This window comes from Hyla sarda, chromosome 4 (genome assembly GCF_029499605.1).
Source record: "Hyla sarda isolate aHylSar1 chromosome 4, aHylSar1.hap1, whole genome shotgun sequence".
NCBI classification, from domain to species: Eukaryota; Metazoa; Chordata; class Amphibia; order Anura; family Hylidae; genus Hyla; species Hyla sarda.
This window is the reverse complement of record NC_079192.1, coordinates 121,127,041-121,143,836: the sequence shown is the minus strand read 5'-3', so window position 1 is coordinate 121,143,836 and position 16,796 is coordinate 121,127,041. Positions and strand designations below refer to the sequence as shown.

At 42.4% G+C, this 16,796-nt stretch overlaps 1 protein-coding gene across 1 annotated transcript; it reads right to left on the bottom strand.

Annotated features, from left to right (window-relative positions):
- Positions 1 to 3,205: 3,205 nt before the first annotated feature.
- On the bottom strand, positions 3,206 to 15,438 carry LOC130368375 (ras-related and estrogen-regulated growth inhibitor-like protein). Its single transcript, XM_056571933.1, has 4 exons — positions 15,213 to 15,438; positions 10,301 to 10,354; positions 9,032 to 9,108; positions 3,206 to 5,331 (listed from the first exon to the last, which is right to left on the bottom strand). The coding sequence occupies exons 1-4, from the start codon at positions 15,358 to 15,360 to the stop codon at positions 4,903 to 4,905; spliced, it is 708 nt and encodes a 235-aa protein (XP_056427908.1). The 5' UTR covers positions 15,361 to 15,438; the 3' UTR covers positions 3,206 to 4,902.
- Between the last annotated feature and the right edge of the window lie 1,358 nt (positions 15,439 to 16,796).

The following is a 16,796-nucleotide window of genomic DNA, read 5'->3' as shown; positions in this document are numbered from 1 at the left end:
TCCTGTCCTTTCCTTGAAATGGAGAGAAATAGCTGTGCACCATAAGGGGACTATCGGGATTTAAAAGCACTCATATTTCTGTTGTCACCACTTTGAAGGGTTAATGTGCCAAAACTATACAACTTTTTTTAAGGTATGCTTTAAAGAACTCTTTAAAAAAAAAAAAAAGACAATTCCACTTAGGTTGACATTGTTAGAAAGGGCAGTGGCAGGGAGTTCTTCAGACAAAGTGATGGATCTGTACCCGTGCCCTGAGGATGAAGAGACATTTATCAACCTGAGTAGTGACAGACTACAGGTAAGTTACCCTTTCTGAAGTGGGATATAACTGGACACTGAGCTCTAAGTTTAAAGGGGATAATCCAGTAATACATTTAGTAGAGAATGGTAAAGATTGTATTGTTATGCCTCGGGGCACTTTCTTGGTTAGCACCGAGATATTAACCCATTCTAACTTTACAAAATAAAAATACTATGTACACTGCATAGAGGAATGTATAGTTGGCCATGCATAAGTAAATTTGCCCCAGATCCACCTAGTCTTCTAATACTGTTTACCATAAGGACTAGATTAGCACTAGAATTATTACAGGTCGGCATATACTGCTTGATATACCTATAATGATAATCAGCAACTATCCTCTTTTTAACTAACATTCATACTACCATATTATAGTGCTGTATAGTTAGTACCAAAAAGTTCCAAAGCTTGAACTCCCTGCCCCCCCATGAAGTCCATATATATCCTAGTAAGACAAATGGACAAGGTTTATTAGACAACCCATTTCAAACCATAGATAAGTGGTCTCCAAACTGTTGACCTCCAGCTGTTGCAAAACTACAACTCCCAGTATGCCAGACAGCCAATGGCTGAAAGTTGTAGTTTTGCAACAGCTGGAGGTCCACGGGTTGGAGACATAGGATGGGGGTTCATTAAACAACCCCTTTGCATCCCTACATTAGTGGTCTCCAATCTGCAGACCTCCAGCTGTTGCAAACTACAACTTGCAGCATGCCCGGACAGCCTTCGGCTGTCTGGGCATGCTGGGAGTTGTAGTTTTGCAACAGCTGCAGGTCAGTGGGTTGGAGACTTAGGCCCTAGACCCATAAATTACCCTTACAATGTCTTCTCATTTCATCCTCTTCTATTCAAGCACAGAAGATGTGGAAATATCCAGCTAATATTTAAAGGGGTACTCCGGTGAAAACCTTTTTTCTTTTAAATCAACTGGTGGCAGAAAGTTAAACATATTTGTAAATGACTTCTATAAAAAAAATCTTAATCCTTCCTGTTCTTATTAGCTGCTGAATACTACAGAGGAAATTATTTTCTTTTTGGAATGCTCTCTGATGACAATCCGAGCACAGTTCTCTCTGCTGACGTTATTATAATAATAATGCTTTATTTATTGTTGTCCTTAGTGGGATTTGAACCCAAGTCCCCAGCACTGCAAGGCAGCAGTTCTAACCACTGAGCCACCATGCTGCCCTTAGCATACACCTGCTATGCATCTGCTATGCATGGTTGCCAAAAATGGACAGAGATGTCAGCAGAGAGCACTGTGCTCGTGATGTCATCAGTGTTCCAAAATGAAAGGAATTTCCTCTGTAGCATTCAGCAGCTAATAAGTACTTGAAGGATTAAGATTTTTTAATAGAAGTAATTTACAAATATGTTTAACTTTCTGCCACCAGTTGATTTAAAAGAAAAAAGGTTTTCACCGGAGTACCCCTTTAAGATGTTACATGCATTGTCACTCTTAATAGTTCATGTTAACTGAAACCCGTAACACCAGAGCTCATGAGGAATAAATATTATTATATAATACCAATAAATAAGCATATAACCAGACACAGGACTATGACATGCATACATATCTGAAGAATATTTTATTTGTATACTGAATATATTATGCATAGCATTTTCTTATTTACATATACATTTCTTGACCTGTTTACACATATGTAGATACGGTGTTCACATACAATAAAAGGACATAGCTCTATACAAATATACAATTTATATATCTACATACCATATATTACACTCAAAGGAACTTATATATATTTTACAGAGTAAAGGACATTGTGACACGTGACAGACTGTCAGACACAGTAACACAGAGAAGTTTAAAATGGAACTCTATGAATCAACATTACACATTGAAAGCTACAGAATATTGTTTTTACTTTAGCAATTTTCTATTGGTGATCTTTGTGCTCATTTATTTTGCACCAGGTAAAATACATGCATAGGCTACGTTCCCACGTAGCACTTACGCAGTGTATTTCACACCGCACAAAAACTGCTGTGCAGCGGGAAATATGCTGCATATTCTCTGTTGAGCATACATACAGGACTACCCGCCGGCAGCCCTGTGTGATCAGTGAGGTTTGGAGAGAGGGCTGCACGTCATGGTCATGCCGATGCGCTGCCTCCCCTCCAAACCTCACTGAACACACAGGGATGCCGCCAGCTAGTCCTGTGTGTATGCTCAATAGAGAATAGGCAGCGTTTTTTCCCCTGCACAGCAGATTTTTGTGCAGTGTGAAATATGCTGCTTAAGTGCTACGTAAGTATGTAGCCTTATTGTGATAAAACACAGTATTACCATGGAATTAACAGTTGACTGTGTTTTCACCTGGAATGATGGACACATTAATGGACATATACAGAGAACCAGAAATATAAGGCTATACTAATATTGTGTAAAGCCACAAAGGCTTTTAGGCATGCATAGTTATGACCGAGCTAGTGGACAAAATGTTCTGAATGTAACAATGCAGAAATATGGAACCATTAGATTCAGCTTGGCTCCTGACATTGATTAACATGGTCAAGGGGTGGATTCTATATATCATGCTTAGGCCAGAGACAAATAATGGAACAAGTAATAAGAAAAGAGGTACCTGCACTTTTATAGTTCAAGTTCACTATAACATCTGTTTAATGCTTCATGGCAAATTAGATCCCCTAATGTTCACATCTTTTCATTCCTGTTTCTACCAATCAAATGAATAAAGGAGTAGCTTCAACAGGAACGCCGGTTTCACGTGGCGCAGGACACAGATGCCAACAGGTATGTAAAAGCAATAATGATTTATTCTCCCAGAATGCAACACGTTTCAATGCTACGGCAGCTTCATCAGGCATGATTAAGCTGCCGTAGCAGTGAAACGCGTTGCAATCTGGGAGAATAAACAATTATTGCTTTTACATACCTGTTGACATCTGTGTCCTGCGCAACGTGAAACCGGCGTTCCTGTCGAAGCTACTCCTTTATTCATTGTATTGAGCCGGTTGGCTGCGGACACCTTTCTCTTACACGCTCACCATTGTTGTGTATGTGGGTACACAACTATCTTAGGCAAGCAGCTATATAGCAGTTACGTTACCATACAGGTCTCTCTTTTACTACACCACGGAGCGCTGTTTTTCCTTTTTTACAGATTCTACCAATCTAAGGCTATGTTGACAATACAATTAAAAGGTTTCCATCAATAGTTCTGTCAAATTTCATGGGAAGAATAGCACAGCATGAAGCACTATTGTTCTTCCCAAAACGCCAAACACCCCAATGTAACCAGAAGGAATCCTTTATAAGTCAACGGGGTCTACCTGGTGCTGTTGGTGTCCATCATTTAATGCAAACTACGATGCCCAGGCTGCCAGAATAAAAATCATAAGCATTAACTTACCTTCCGCCTCTCCCACGATGCCACAGCGATGTCCCACCTCAGCCGGTGATAGGCTGAGCTGCAGTGTCCTGTAACGGGCCCAGGCGCCAGGAAGAAGGCCAGGCCCGGAACGGTTACATGACTGTGGGACATTGCTGCTGCAGGCAATTAGCTGAACCACAGTGTTAGTGTTGAGCACAAAATGGCAGGAGGGGACCAGGGCCAGAGAATGGCAATAATGGCGGCACCGAGGAAGCGGCAGAAGGTAAGTTGATGTTTATCATTTTTACTTTGGTAGGCTGGCCATACGAGATAAACATTTTTTTTCACTGGAGCTCTCCTTTAAGGTCAGCTTCACATGAGTGTAATAATAATCCCAGTATGACCAGGGTTCTAAAGATCTTAAAAATTATGCAGAAAACTGCTCATACAGATAAGAATGGCAATAATGCCAATGTCAAGTGGCATTTGCCCAAATGGCTGTACTGGTTGAGCATGAAGTCTATTAGCTTTGTATTGTCAGACTGGGGAATGAACTAGTTCACTTGATGGTTAAACTGCAAAGAATACAGACATCTGTTAATTGTGATTTCTGCAATTAGCCATGAGGTGCTTCTGTATTGTCACAGCATGGAATGTCTGCTCCGCACATTCCTTCACCCTCATAAAAGAGCATTCCTCCCAGTGCACACATGGGACATTGCTGTGAGAACACCACAGACTCAGAAATAAGGCACAAATAGGAATACGTGCATAATCATTGTAACAGGCAGGATCCAAACGTTCATATTCATGTACCTTTCACTCTGTATGTAGATCTACATAATGATGGAGCTGAGATACATGACTGAAAGCAAAACAGTGCAGGCAGCAGCAAGAGCCAACAGGCCTGATAAGAGATAATAGGGAGATGAAAGCCGAGGACTCTTTTGATCTCCCTAATTTGTGGTGAATCTCATCAGACTGAGGTTTCACTGCTCTGCAGCACGCTGAGGTTATTTCTAGCTTCTCCACTTATTTTCCATATTTCAGTGACAACTTTAGAAGCTGTTAAGTAAACCATTTAACTAAATGAGAAATGAGCAATGATTAACAGAATACGACAGTTCTCGACAGAATGCAGACTGCACGGTAAGAAACTCCACAGTCAAGACTAAGTGAAGTAGGTAAAAGCACTCCAGATGTTATAAGTCATGTGTCACTGTCAACAATAAATCTCCGGTACTACAGAGAGTCTGTTCTTCTCCTGGCAAACACCGCTGACATACTTTTTACAATGCCTCGTATTCCTGTCCCCTTCTTCGTAACCAATTTGGACTCCTTAATTTTGTCTACTAATCCATGAAATACCATCAGGACACCATGATAGGCCTCTGCTGCTGAAACCTCATAGAAGTCACAGTCCATAGAAAGAGCCAAGAGCCTTCCTTCTTCGCTAGACACCGTTCGTAGATGATGGAGATCCCGTTTGTTACCCACAATGACTATGGGCAGTTTCTCCGGCCCTAGACAGTCTTTAGAAGCTTTGATGAGTTGGATTGTCTGGCAGATAATGTTAAAACTTGCTCTGTCAGATATGCTATAGACAAGGACAAAACCATCTGCCCATTGAATACGTTTCTCCTCCTCAGCACAGCTTTCTTCTGTAGGCTCCTAGGGCAAAAGAAGGAAATGTCATTAGTAGACACAACTGCTTTTACAGAGAGAGTTGGATAGTAAAGATCAAAAACCTAAATAGATATTAACATTAAGTGTGTACAATGTCTGAACCATCCCTGTTCATGTAGCAGGTTCCCCACAAATCATCTGTTATTACCAGATGAACCACTCAGCATCTCATCATGTCTATTAAATGGGTACTCAGGTGGAAAACTCCAGAAAGTTAAACAGATTTGTAAATTTCTTCTATTAAAAAATCTTAATCCTTTTAGTACTTATCAGCTGCTGTATGCTACAGAGGAAGTTTAGTTGTTCTTTTCAGTCTGACCCCAGTGCTCTCTGCTGACACCTCTGTCCATGTCAGGAACAGTCTAGAGCAGGAGAAAATCCCCATAGCAAACCTTTCTGCTCCGGACAGTTCCTGATAAAGACAGAGGTGTCTGCAGAGACAAGTGCTCAACTTCCTCTGTAGTTTACAGCAGCTGATAAGTACTGGAAGGATTAAAATTTCTAATAAAAGTAATTTACAAATCTGTTTAACTTTCTGGCACCAGTTGATTTGAAAAAAATTGTTTTCCACCGGAGTACCCCTTTAAGTTGCTGTCAGTCTCATATCAGTGAATGGAGAGGTGGTTATACATGCCCACTGCTTCAGATTTCACAATTGGCACTCTAGGACCGCTGTTTTCTTGATCGTTGGATGTCAGGGCAGTCAGACCTCCAGTGGTCACAACTTTATCCCTTTTTCACCTGAGCAAGTGATAAATGCTATTAGGGGACAACAAAGTGGAATTGGAATATTTCAACTCAGAACTCCAAATAGATTATTAATGTCTGAATCCACTGATTTCTGCAGGACCAGATGACCATCTAGTGTGAATGGAGGCCTCCTGACTCTCCTCCGATAGGTGATATAAGGGGACCGCCACTAGTCAGCAGGTGTATGATGTATACATGATCGAGCCGAGTATGCATTTGTATGAAGGATCAGGAGGGGTAGCTGCAAATCGAACAAGTCATCTAAAACAAATGGTCAGCTTTATGCAAGTTTTCATTGTGTTTAAAACATCTTTTTTTAGGATCATTTAAAAATGGAAGACAAATGTTATTGCGAGCAGAGCCTAATCGATAGGGTAAAAGTTTTTTTTTATTCTGCCAAGTGGGTTAGCTGGAACATTCCTCAATCGTGGATCAAACTGGAAAATATGTGAAAACTAAAGATAAGATACTTGTCAGTAGTCCAGCAGGTGGTAGTAATTCTCCTTATCTCACTTGACATTCTATACATGATCAAACACTGATACTGCATGCCCAGAGCTCTGCTTGTTATGCTCTTCAGATGGCTGTTCTGTCTCTTTAGAGCTCCTTCAATCAATAATGTTATTGTGGATCTGTAGAGCAGGCTATGGAAAGTCACTGGTATTTTCTCTGCTACTTTCAGTTACGTATTAAATGTTAAAGTAACTTATTAAACAAGAAATATGTCTGTGCCACATGACATTTCTATGACCATTTCACTCCTCTGCACGGTGTGCTTGCTTTGCAACAAAAACTAAAAAATGAACACAATCTATGTCTGTGCTTCAAGAATTAGGGCTAAGCTACAGGGAATGACATAAATGACAATTCCCATATAAAATGCTTTCAGAACGACTCCCTTTACCAGCAGGAGCATACGAATAATAAGCCTGCATTTTGATTTCCCATTATGGCCCTACTAGAGATGTCAACCAGGGATTCTTACATTTGTTGCCATTAACTTGCAGAGGGTGTCAATAACCGATATAGCATTTCAATTTATCAGCCATTTCTCTACAGGTAGGGCCAGCAGAATATAGATTCTATTTGTTCTATTTCGGCCCAACAGGCCGTTATTACCATACATTGCTTGATTTAATGAGTTTTTGGCATTACTGATTTGTTTAATAGACTTTTTTTCTGAATTTGAAAAGAATATAGATTCTGCTTCTGGCAATCTGTACCAAAAAATACAATGCCTGTGAGCCTATCACGACAGCTCATCAGCCATAAACAATGCTGCATTCTGAGGGCTATAGGGAAGTGAACAGAACGGAAATCTGAAATTCCATTCAGTCTAAATAATACATAATACTGGGCAAAATAAGTGTAGTTGGCTCCTGCATCCTGGTTGTCATGGTCAACCAATCCAGTTAAATACATACAAAAAAAAGAATTCTGATAGTTTCCAAAAAAGTTATAAAATAAGTATTTATTGGCGCAAGGACCTTATGTATTGACCAGTGCATGACGTCTTTTTCAAATGAACACTCTAAAAGGATTCTATGCATGGGTCAATACATGGCGTCTATGTTCTGCTGCCAATACTATCAAAACTCTTGTCCCTTTTTGAATGCTGGCAAAACTCTGCTTATTTTGGAATTTCCCATAGTCCAACAGAATTGACACCTCTTGTAGGTGAGTGGTGGGGAGTTGTTCTGCAGGATTATTATAGGTACACTCCTGCTTGTAACATGGGCATTTACAACAATAGCAGTATATTGGGGGTCTTATGTGGATACCAGGTTTCAGGAAGAGCATATACCATCTTGGTAAATTTGAGAGAGATATGGGAAATACAAAAAGAGTTAAAATCCCTAGGGGGAATCAGCTTTGCAGGTGTTGTTGCTAGGTTCTGTTATTGGGCCTGGATTTTTATGGGATAAAAGGCAGGTATGGTAGTGGGTCCTTTCATCTCCTTCCTGGATGACTCCAGGTTTTCAGAGTAGCCCAGATCAGCAGAGGTGCTGAAGACAGCTTGGGGGAGATTTATCAAAACCTGTCCAGAGGAAAAGTTGCTGTGTTGCCCATAGCAACCAATCAGATCGCTTCTTTCATTTCTCAGAGGCCTTTTCAAAAATGAAAGAAGTGATCTCTGCACAGGTTTTGATAAATCTCCCCCATTGTCACTAGAAGAGTCAGTCTGCAAGAGCGGCTGTGAGAACTGTGCACCACAGGTTTGCAGCCTTAGGGTGCATTCCCACCTGGCGTATACGCAGCATATTTCACGCAGCGGCAGCAGCGGGCAATACCCTGCGTATTCCTCGTTCACTCTACACACAGGGCTTTCCGGCGGCAGCCCTATGTGTGTAGTGAGTTTTGGGGATGGAGCCGCGCATCACCGTCACTCCGCCATGCGGCCCCACCTCCAAAACTCACTACACACACAGGCCTGCCGCCGTGTGTATAGTGAGCAAGGAATACGCAGTGTATTTCCTGCTGCTGCCATAATTTTGCGCAGCATGAAATATGCTGCGTATACGCCAGGTGGAAATGCACCCTTAAAAGGAGAACATTATAACTTGTGTGAGTAACATGTGTTGACTGGTGTGTTGGATGGCTGGTAGTAAGCCATCTGCAAAGACAGGGAAGTTATCTGTATAGTTATTGCTGGAAAAGCAGAATTTATTTTGTATTTATGTCTGAAGGCTGTACTTGTTTTGTTACGGAAAAATAAAACAGGAGACGCCCTGTTTAAACATTACTTCCATGTTCCTGCCTTTGGCTGCTATCTTGCCTCTAGTTGACTGGATCTACTGAGCTAATCTCCGACTATATATCAATAATAATTCCCAAAGGTTGTATGTTTTGTGAGTTTAGTATTGTACCAAGATCTTAGTCTCACACATTATGCAAAGGGTAAAATGTTTGGGCAGGAGAAACATGAAAAACGTACCTTTGAATATGGAAAATCCCAGATATTAAAGATGACTTCCTTTCCATCCACCAAAACGTTGTGGCTATATATAGATTCTGTAAGAAAAACACAAGCACGGTTACAACTCTGCTTATCCACAGGATTAATACTGCAGGACTGTGCAATGGGTTGCAGGAAAGTCAGGTTGCGTGTTCTAGAGAACCTATATACATAAATATCCACTAAGCCAGATCTGCTTCTGTTCCCCTTAATTGTCATCCTTTATTACATTACATGTATACGTAGGACTGTACAGAGAAGCCCAGACAAATGAGGTTATCCTCCAGTAATTAGGCGGCTTCTATATTTTACATGAACAGCATCAACTAAAAATAGATTATTATGTTACCGCCAAGCAGGAGGATGACAAGTACAATGCACTCCGCGGTAATGACATTAGTGATGGTTCCCAGGCATTAGGATTGTGGAAAATGGAATATACGACCTACAGTGTCTACAAAGGACTCTTCTCCATCTATACCAGTGTTTCCCAACCAGTGTGCCTCTAACTGTTGCAAAACTACAACTCCCAGCATGCCCGGACAGCCGAAGGCTGTCCGGGCATGCTGGGAGTTGTAGTTTTGCAACAGCTGGAGGTACACCAGTTGGGAAACACTGATCTATATCCTACTATTAATTGCATAGTATTCATATTGTACTATGCTATGCATTACATACAATGTGGAATGTACTATGCACTATATATATATATATATATATATATATATATATATATATATATATATATTCCTGAACTGAACACATTCCCTTTTAATAAGATGGTGCTATATATTTGAAATCAGGATTCATATGTTTTATTATAGGTCTTAAAACTCTCCTTTGGATACTTGCCCTTTAACCTAAGTGCTTAGTAATAAAATGCAGGCACCTCGGGCAACGCAAGGATTTTACTTTCTGCCTAAAACCATCACAGTAAATCACTTGACCTTTTCATCATGGACCTTTATGGGTTTTCCAATTTGCCTACAGTTGTGTTTTATTTATCATCAGTGTATAGAATTTCAGCATATACGTGTAAATATAGATTAGCGCATCCATCTACCCAGTTTAGAGGCTCTGCCAATCTGACATAGGATACAGACTGATTTGCCAGTTAGTCACTAAATTTATCAAACATGGCAAATAATGGTGGTCAGAAGACAAACCGGTAAACAGTTTGGTAAGACGACATAATAACAGTACCAGGCAAAGATATGTCACATCTGACAACATAAAAGAAACACTTACCAAGCTCGCCATATTCTCCGATGAAACGTCTGGTAAGAAATCGGACAGTCAGTGCTGTAAAAAAACATAAGTAAATGTTACAATCAGCAGGAACCAAGGGGGACAGTCATCAAAACCTGTGCAGAGGAGAAAATGGAGCTGTTACTTACAGCAACCAATCAGATGGCTTCTTTAAAGGACTACTGTCAGTAAACTCCCTCCACACTAACCAGAGGTATTGGCTGGTAGTGCGGGGGACGCTGATCAATATGCTGCCTACCATGCCCGGATCCGCTATGCCGTTCGCCCGTTATCTTCATTCTTCTAGATATGCAAATGAGCTGCTAACTGGCACGGGTGGGGTTACAAGGCACCTTCTGGCACTCTGACATCAGTGCCGATCGTCCGCAGCACCGCCCGGATTATGAATACTCATCCCCTCCCACTGACTGTTTCTTCCCTCCCCGCAGCTCATTTGCATATACTGAAGAATGAAGATAACGGGCGAACGACACTGCGGATCCGGGCATGGTAGGCAGCATATTGATCAGCATCCCCTGCACTACCAGCCAGGACCTCTGCTTAGTGCGGGGGAAGTTTACTGACAGTTGTCCTTTAATTTTTACAGTTTGAATGGTTGCTGTGGGCAACTGCTCAAATTTTAATAAATCTCGCCCAAGTGAGCCGAACCCAGAACTTATGACTTTGCTTATAAGAACCCTAGCCCTTGTATGTCACCATCACAGCGTATTCTCATGTGCCAGCTGGCACTGGTAGTGTGCCCGCTGATAAATAATGTGTGTTTTATTGCAAATGTTAACATTTTTGTGGTTTATGTCCTGACAGAAATCCAAGGTGAAGGTGAAGAACACAATCACTTCACCTGGAATTATTGAGCAGACAAAAATCACATCAAGGGTAAGGTTACATGTGCCGTATTTGCTGCTGCGCATTTTCCTACCCATTGAAGTCAATGGGTAACAAAATATCCAGCTGATTTTGCTACTCACTGACTTAAACGGGTAGGAAAATACGGAGCAGCAAATACGCAGCAAAATGCGGCACGTGTGACTTTACCCTAAAAAAAAAAAAAAAAAATTTTTTGCGGTTGTGCCACCGGTTACGGTTGGCACCTAATAATCTGTACAATCAGGTTTAGGTACAGGTTTTCGAATATTCGCTGTTTTTTTCCCTGTAATAAAGATACCTATTGGGCAATCTAACACATCATAAACAATAATCACCTTGGGTACAATGGAAGTACCCAGAGCACAGGATACAACTAATACAAAACTGTATACAATTAAAGATGTTATGTATCACTTACATTTGACAGTTTTGCTTAAAGGGGTACTCCAGTGGAAAACTTTTTTTTTAAATCAACTGATGCCAGAAAGTTAAACAGATTTGTAAATTACTTCTATTAAAAAAAATCTTAATCCTTCCAGTACTTATTAACGGCTGTATACTACAGAGGAAATTATTTTCTTTTTGGATTTCTTTTCTGTCACGACCACAGTGCTCTCTGCTGACACCTCTGTTTATGTCAGGAACTGTCCAGAGCAGGAGAAAATCCCCATAGCAAACATATGCTGCTCTGGACAGTTCCTAAAATGGACAGAGGTGTCAGCAGAGAGCACAGTGGTCATGACAAAAAGGAAATCCCAAAAGAAAATAATTTCCTATGTAGTACACTAATAAGTACTGGAAGGATTAAGAATTTTTAATAGAAGTAATTTACAAATCTATTTAACTTTCTGGCACCAGTTGATTAAAAAAAAAAAAAAGAAAAGTTTTCCACCGGAGTACCCCTTTTTAATGGTACCAAAATGGCAGCCAATGAGAATAATCAAGAAATCTGACATGACTGAGATTTGTGAGGTTATGTTTCTCCCGTTGTTATCTGTTGTGTAGATTGGCTAAACATGAATGTAACAAAATATTTTCTCATCTACCTTTGCAATGTTTTGTTTGTTTTTATTTCAAATGTTCAAAATCGGAAAACACAAATAAAACATAAAAACATATCAAATAAGCAGCCGCGAAGGTCTGAAGAGCAGCAGTTTGACCTTGCTGATAATCCTGAAATGTGGTCTCTTTATAGCACCCAATATGTATGTAAAGTCCCAAAAGGAAAATGCACATTTGCAATGTTAAAAATGTGTTGTGTTTGCTCAAAAGTGATAATTTATTTAAAAAAAAAAAAAATAGATGCATTCTGACCAACTAAGGGCCCTATAGGCAGGAGTGAAAGGTCTCTAGAGAACATTCAAACCCCTTTGGCACTGCTCAGAGATTGATGAAACTTCAAATGTAAATTCTATGGCTGTGTTCACACCGGCACCTGCCTCAGTTTCTATAAAAAATGCCGGATAAAATATTACAGCATGTAACGGCATCATAATGGAATCTCAACCGATCCCATTAATTCATTGGTGTCTGTCCGGCGCTATTGGTATCGGAATTGTAAGGGATCTGGCCAAGTCATTGTTTTTTTGTTCCTATGATGGTACATTAAACTAGACATATTAGTGCAGGTGAGAACCTAGCCGAAGAAAAGGATACGTTGAGTTAATTGGTTTTAAGAAAAAATGTCAAACATATGACCTTTGGAAGCGTCCTGGGTGTTTCAGTGCCTTATAGAATGTAGTGGTGGACTGAGACCACAGACTTTACCAACATGATCTTCTATGTATTTGGAACATAGCGGAAAACCATTTCTGGCGTTCTATGCTGTGATGATCCTAAAGTGGCTTCAATGCGAAAGCATTTTGCAGTATTTACAAAAAGTATTCTGCATCTCCCATTATATTAAAAGGTCAGAGATGCGAGAACGATTGAAAAGCGTCTGCATGGTGTACGATGGATACTTCGAGGTCACATTCACCAATTCCTAATAAACACTGCAACAGTGTCTGCACCTGATATTAGAGAGGTGGCTTCCTGTGGTTCTCCAGCTGTTGCAAAACTACAACTCCCAGCATGCCCGGACAGCCAACGGCTGTCCGGGCATGCTGGGGGTTGTAGTTTTGCAACAGCTGGAGAGCCAGAGGTTGGAGACCACTGCTCCTGATGGTGTCTTCTAGCCCTGGTTCTCCAGCTTCCAGTCTTCTAGCCCTGGTTTTCCAAAACTACAACTAGCCCTGGTTTTCTAGCATGCTGGGAGTTGTAGTTTTGCAACAGCTGGAGAGCCAGGGGTTGGAGACCACTGCTTCTTATGTGTCTTCTAGACCTGGTTCTCCAAAACTACAACTAGCCTTGGTTTTCTAGCATGCTTGGAGTTGAAGTTTTGCAACAGCTGGAGAGCCAGAGGTTGGACACCACTACTCCTGATGGTTTCTTCTAGCCCTCTAGCCCTGGTTCTCCAGCTTCCAGCCTTCTAGACCTGGTTCTCCAGCTTCCAGCCTTCTAGACCTGGTTCTCCAGCTTCCAGTCTTCTAGACCTGGTTCTCCAGCTTCCAGTCTTCTAGCCCTGGTTCTCCAGCTTCCAGTCTTCTAGACCTGATTCTCCAGCTTCCAGCCTTCTAGACCTGGTTCTCCAGCTTCCAGTCTTCTAGCCCTGGTTCTCCAGCTTCCAGCCTTCTAGACCTGGTTCTCCAGCTTCCAGTCTTCTAGCCCTGGTTCTCCAGCTTCCAGTCTTCTAGACCTGGTTCTCCAGCTTCCAGTCTTCTAGCCCTGGTTCTCCAGCTTCCATTCTTCTAGCCCTGGTTCTCCAGCTTCCAGTCTTCTATCCCTGGTTCTCCAGCTTCCAGTCTTCTAGCCCTGGTTCTCCAGCTTCCAGTCTTCTATCCCTGGTTCTCCAGCTTCCAGTCTTCTAGCCCTGGTTCTCCAGCTTCCAGTCTTCTATCCCTGGTTCTCCAGCTTCCAGCCTTCTAGCCCTGGTTCTCCAGCTTCCAGCCTTCTAGCCCTGGTTCTCCAGCTTCCAGCCTTCTAGCCCTGGTTCTCCAGCTTCCAGTCTTCTATCCCTGGTTCTCCAGCTTCCAGTCTTCTATCCCTGGTTCTCCAGCTTCCAGCCTTCTAGCCCTGGTTCTCCAGCTTCCAGCCTTCTAGACCTGGTTCTCCAGCTTCCAGTCTTCTAGCCCTGGTTCTCCAGCTTCCAGTCTTCTAGACCTGGTTCTCCAGCTTCCAGTCTTCTAGCCCTGGTTCTCCAGCTTCCATTCTTCTAGCCCTGGTTCTCCAGCTTCCAGTCTTCTATCCCTGGTTCTCCAGCTTCCAGTCTTCTAGCCCTGGTTCTCCAGCTTCCAGTCTTCTATCCCTGGTTCTCCAGCTTCCAGTCTTCTAGCCCTGGTTCTCCAGCTTCCAGTCTTCTATCCCTGGTTCTCCAGCTTCCAGTCTTCTAGCCCTGGTTCTCCAGCTTCCAGTCTTCTATCCCTGGTTCTCCAGCTTCCAGCCTTCTAGCCCTGGTTCTCCAGCTTCCATTCTTCTAGCCCTGGTTCTCCAGCTTCCAGTCTTCTATCCCTGGTTCTCCAGCTTCCAGTCTTCTATCCCTGGTTCTCCAGCTTCCATTCTTCTAGCCCTGGTTCTCCAGATTCCATTCTTCTAGCCCTGGTTCTCCAGCTTCCAGTCTTCTAGACCTGGTTCTCCAAAACTACAACTAGCCCTGGTTTTCCAGCATGCTGGGAGTTGCAGTTTTGCAACAGCTGGAGAGCCAGAAGTTGGAGACCACTGCTCATGGAGTCTTCTAGTCCTTCTTTACATATACAGGAGCTGTCATTGATCTAGTTGATCATCCCTAATACAAATAACAGGGAAGTAACTTTTTTCTTCTAGCTATTATATAGCCCATGATAATAGACTACAGGGTCCATGCCTATTTCTGCGCATCACTCCATCTATAGGGGAACCACAACTCCCAGCATGTCCTATCTGACTGTGACTGACAGGGCATGCTTGGAGTTGTAGTCCCACAACACTGTTCCAGCCAAACACTCACCTGATTTCCCGACCCCGTCTGCACCAAGAACTAAGATATTCGCTTCCATTTTTAGCGCAGTGGGTCCAGTCATGTCTGCTGGGGGCACAGAGGGCTGATGTTCGGGGCTCAGGCTGAGAGATCTCCGGAGAGGGATTTTTAGAACCATTTGCAGATGTGCCCCCCTTAGTAGATGCTTGGCAGGACCACCCTCCCTCAGCCAGCACTACTCTCTCCCTATGAGCCCCCGCACGGAGCACAGCGCAGGCATTTCAATGGAACGTACCACTGTGCTCCAGACATGGGGGGGACCGAGAGCCGGAAAAGCCACACGTAAAGCACAGCAAACTTTGTATAGGAATAAAATGAAGCCAGTACTTTTCTCTAAACATGATACGTATGAGAAAACAATACAATTAGGTTTAAAGAAGGATATGAATATTCTTGTGTATTGGTACAGTCCGTGACTAAGTGTGCTGGCTGCTGCATTTAGACCGAGTGTCATCTGGGTTCATGTCACAACTGGATCCGTCAGAGAAGGGTCTGCGGGGACCACTCCTCACCTCACATTCTGGAAGGTTCCTGTCATTTGCACCTTTACTATGCCATAGCACAGTGTTTTCCAAACAGTGTGCCTCCAGCTGTTGCCAAACTACAACTCTGACCATGCCCGGACAGGCTGAGAGTTGTAGTTTTGCAACAGTAAGGTCAGGTTTACACAGCCGAAAATGTGCGAGATGTCCACCCGGAAAACAGGGACAGAGGGGGAGATTTACCAAAACCTGTCCAGAGGAAAAGTTGCTGAAATGTCCATAGCAACCAATCAGATCGCTTCTTTCATTTTTAGGCCTGTGAAAAATGAAAGAATCGATCTGATTGGTTGGTTTGGGCAACTCAGCAACATTTCCTCTGGACAGGTTTTGGTAAATCTTTCCCAGACATTCCGCACATTTGCACAATCTGGCGGGCGATTAGGACTGCCCGGAAATGCGCTGTCTCATAGACGGATATGCATTTCTGAGTGGAATCCGCAGAAAGAATAGACAAATGTTTTCTACGGCCCCCGGAATCTGGATTTCTGCTGCAGAAATTCCGCCATGTGCACGGTACAGCAGAATCCCAGCAGCGGGACCCCGGCAATCTGACATCTTATCCCCTATCCTTTGGATAGGGGATAAGATGTCTAGGGGCGGAATACCCCTTTAAGTATCAAGTAAAAAACTAAAATGTTTGCAGTGGCAGGTTCTGCTAACATTGTGACAACAGGCAGTAAAGACACTATTGTCTAAGGCAGTGTTTCCCAACCAGGGTTCCTCCAGCTGTTGCAAAACTACAACTCCCAGCATGCCCGGACAGCCGTTGGCTGTCCGGGCATGCTGGGAATTGTAGTTTTGCAACAGCTGGAGACACCCTGGTTGGGAAACAATGGTCTAAGGCTAAGTTTCCACTTTTTTTTTTTTCTGGCAATTTTTGAGCCAAAGTCAGAAGTGGATCCATAAGCTAGAAAAAGTGTAAGTCCTTCCTTTATATGTCCTATTCCTTTTTTAATACCCTTCTGGCTTTGGCTCAAAACCTGCCAAAAAAACTAGTGGAAATTTAGCCTTA

What these genes read in the sequence shown, in the direction of transcription:
- LOC130368375 (XM_056571933.1), bottom strand. Translation starts at nt 15,360, where the DNA reads ATGGTTCTAAAAATCCCTCTCCGGAGATCTCTCAGCCTGAGCCCCGAA. An exon ending in AGACGGGGTCGGGAAATCAG is followed by an intron (nt 10,355 to 15,212) that starts GTGAGTGTTTGG and finishes GTTTTTTTACAG; the next exon opens with CACTGACTGTCCGATTTCTT. An exon ending in CGGAGAATATGGCGAGCTTG is followed by an intron (nt 9,109 to 10,300) that starts GTAAGTGTTTCT and finishes TTTTTCTTACAG; the next exon opens with AATCTATATATAGCCACAAC.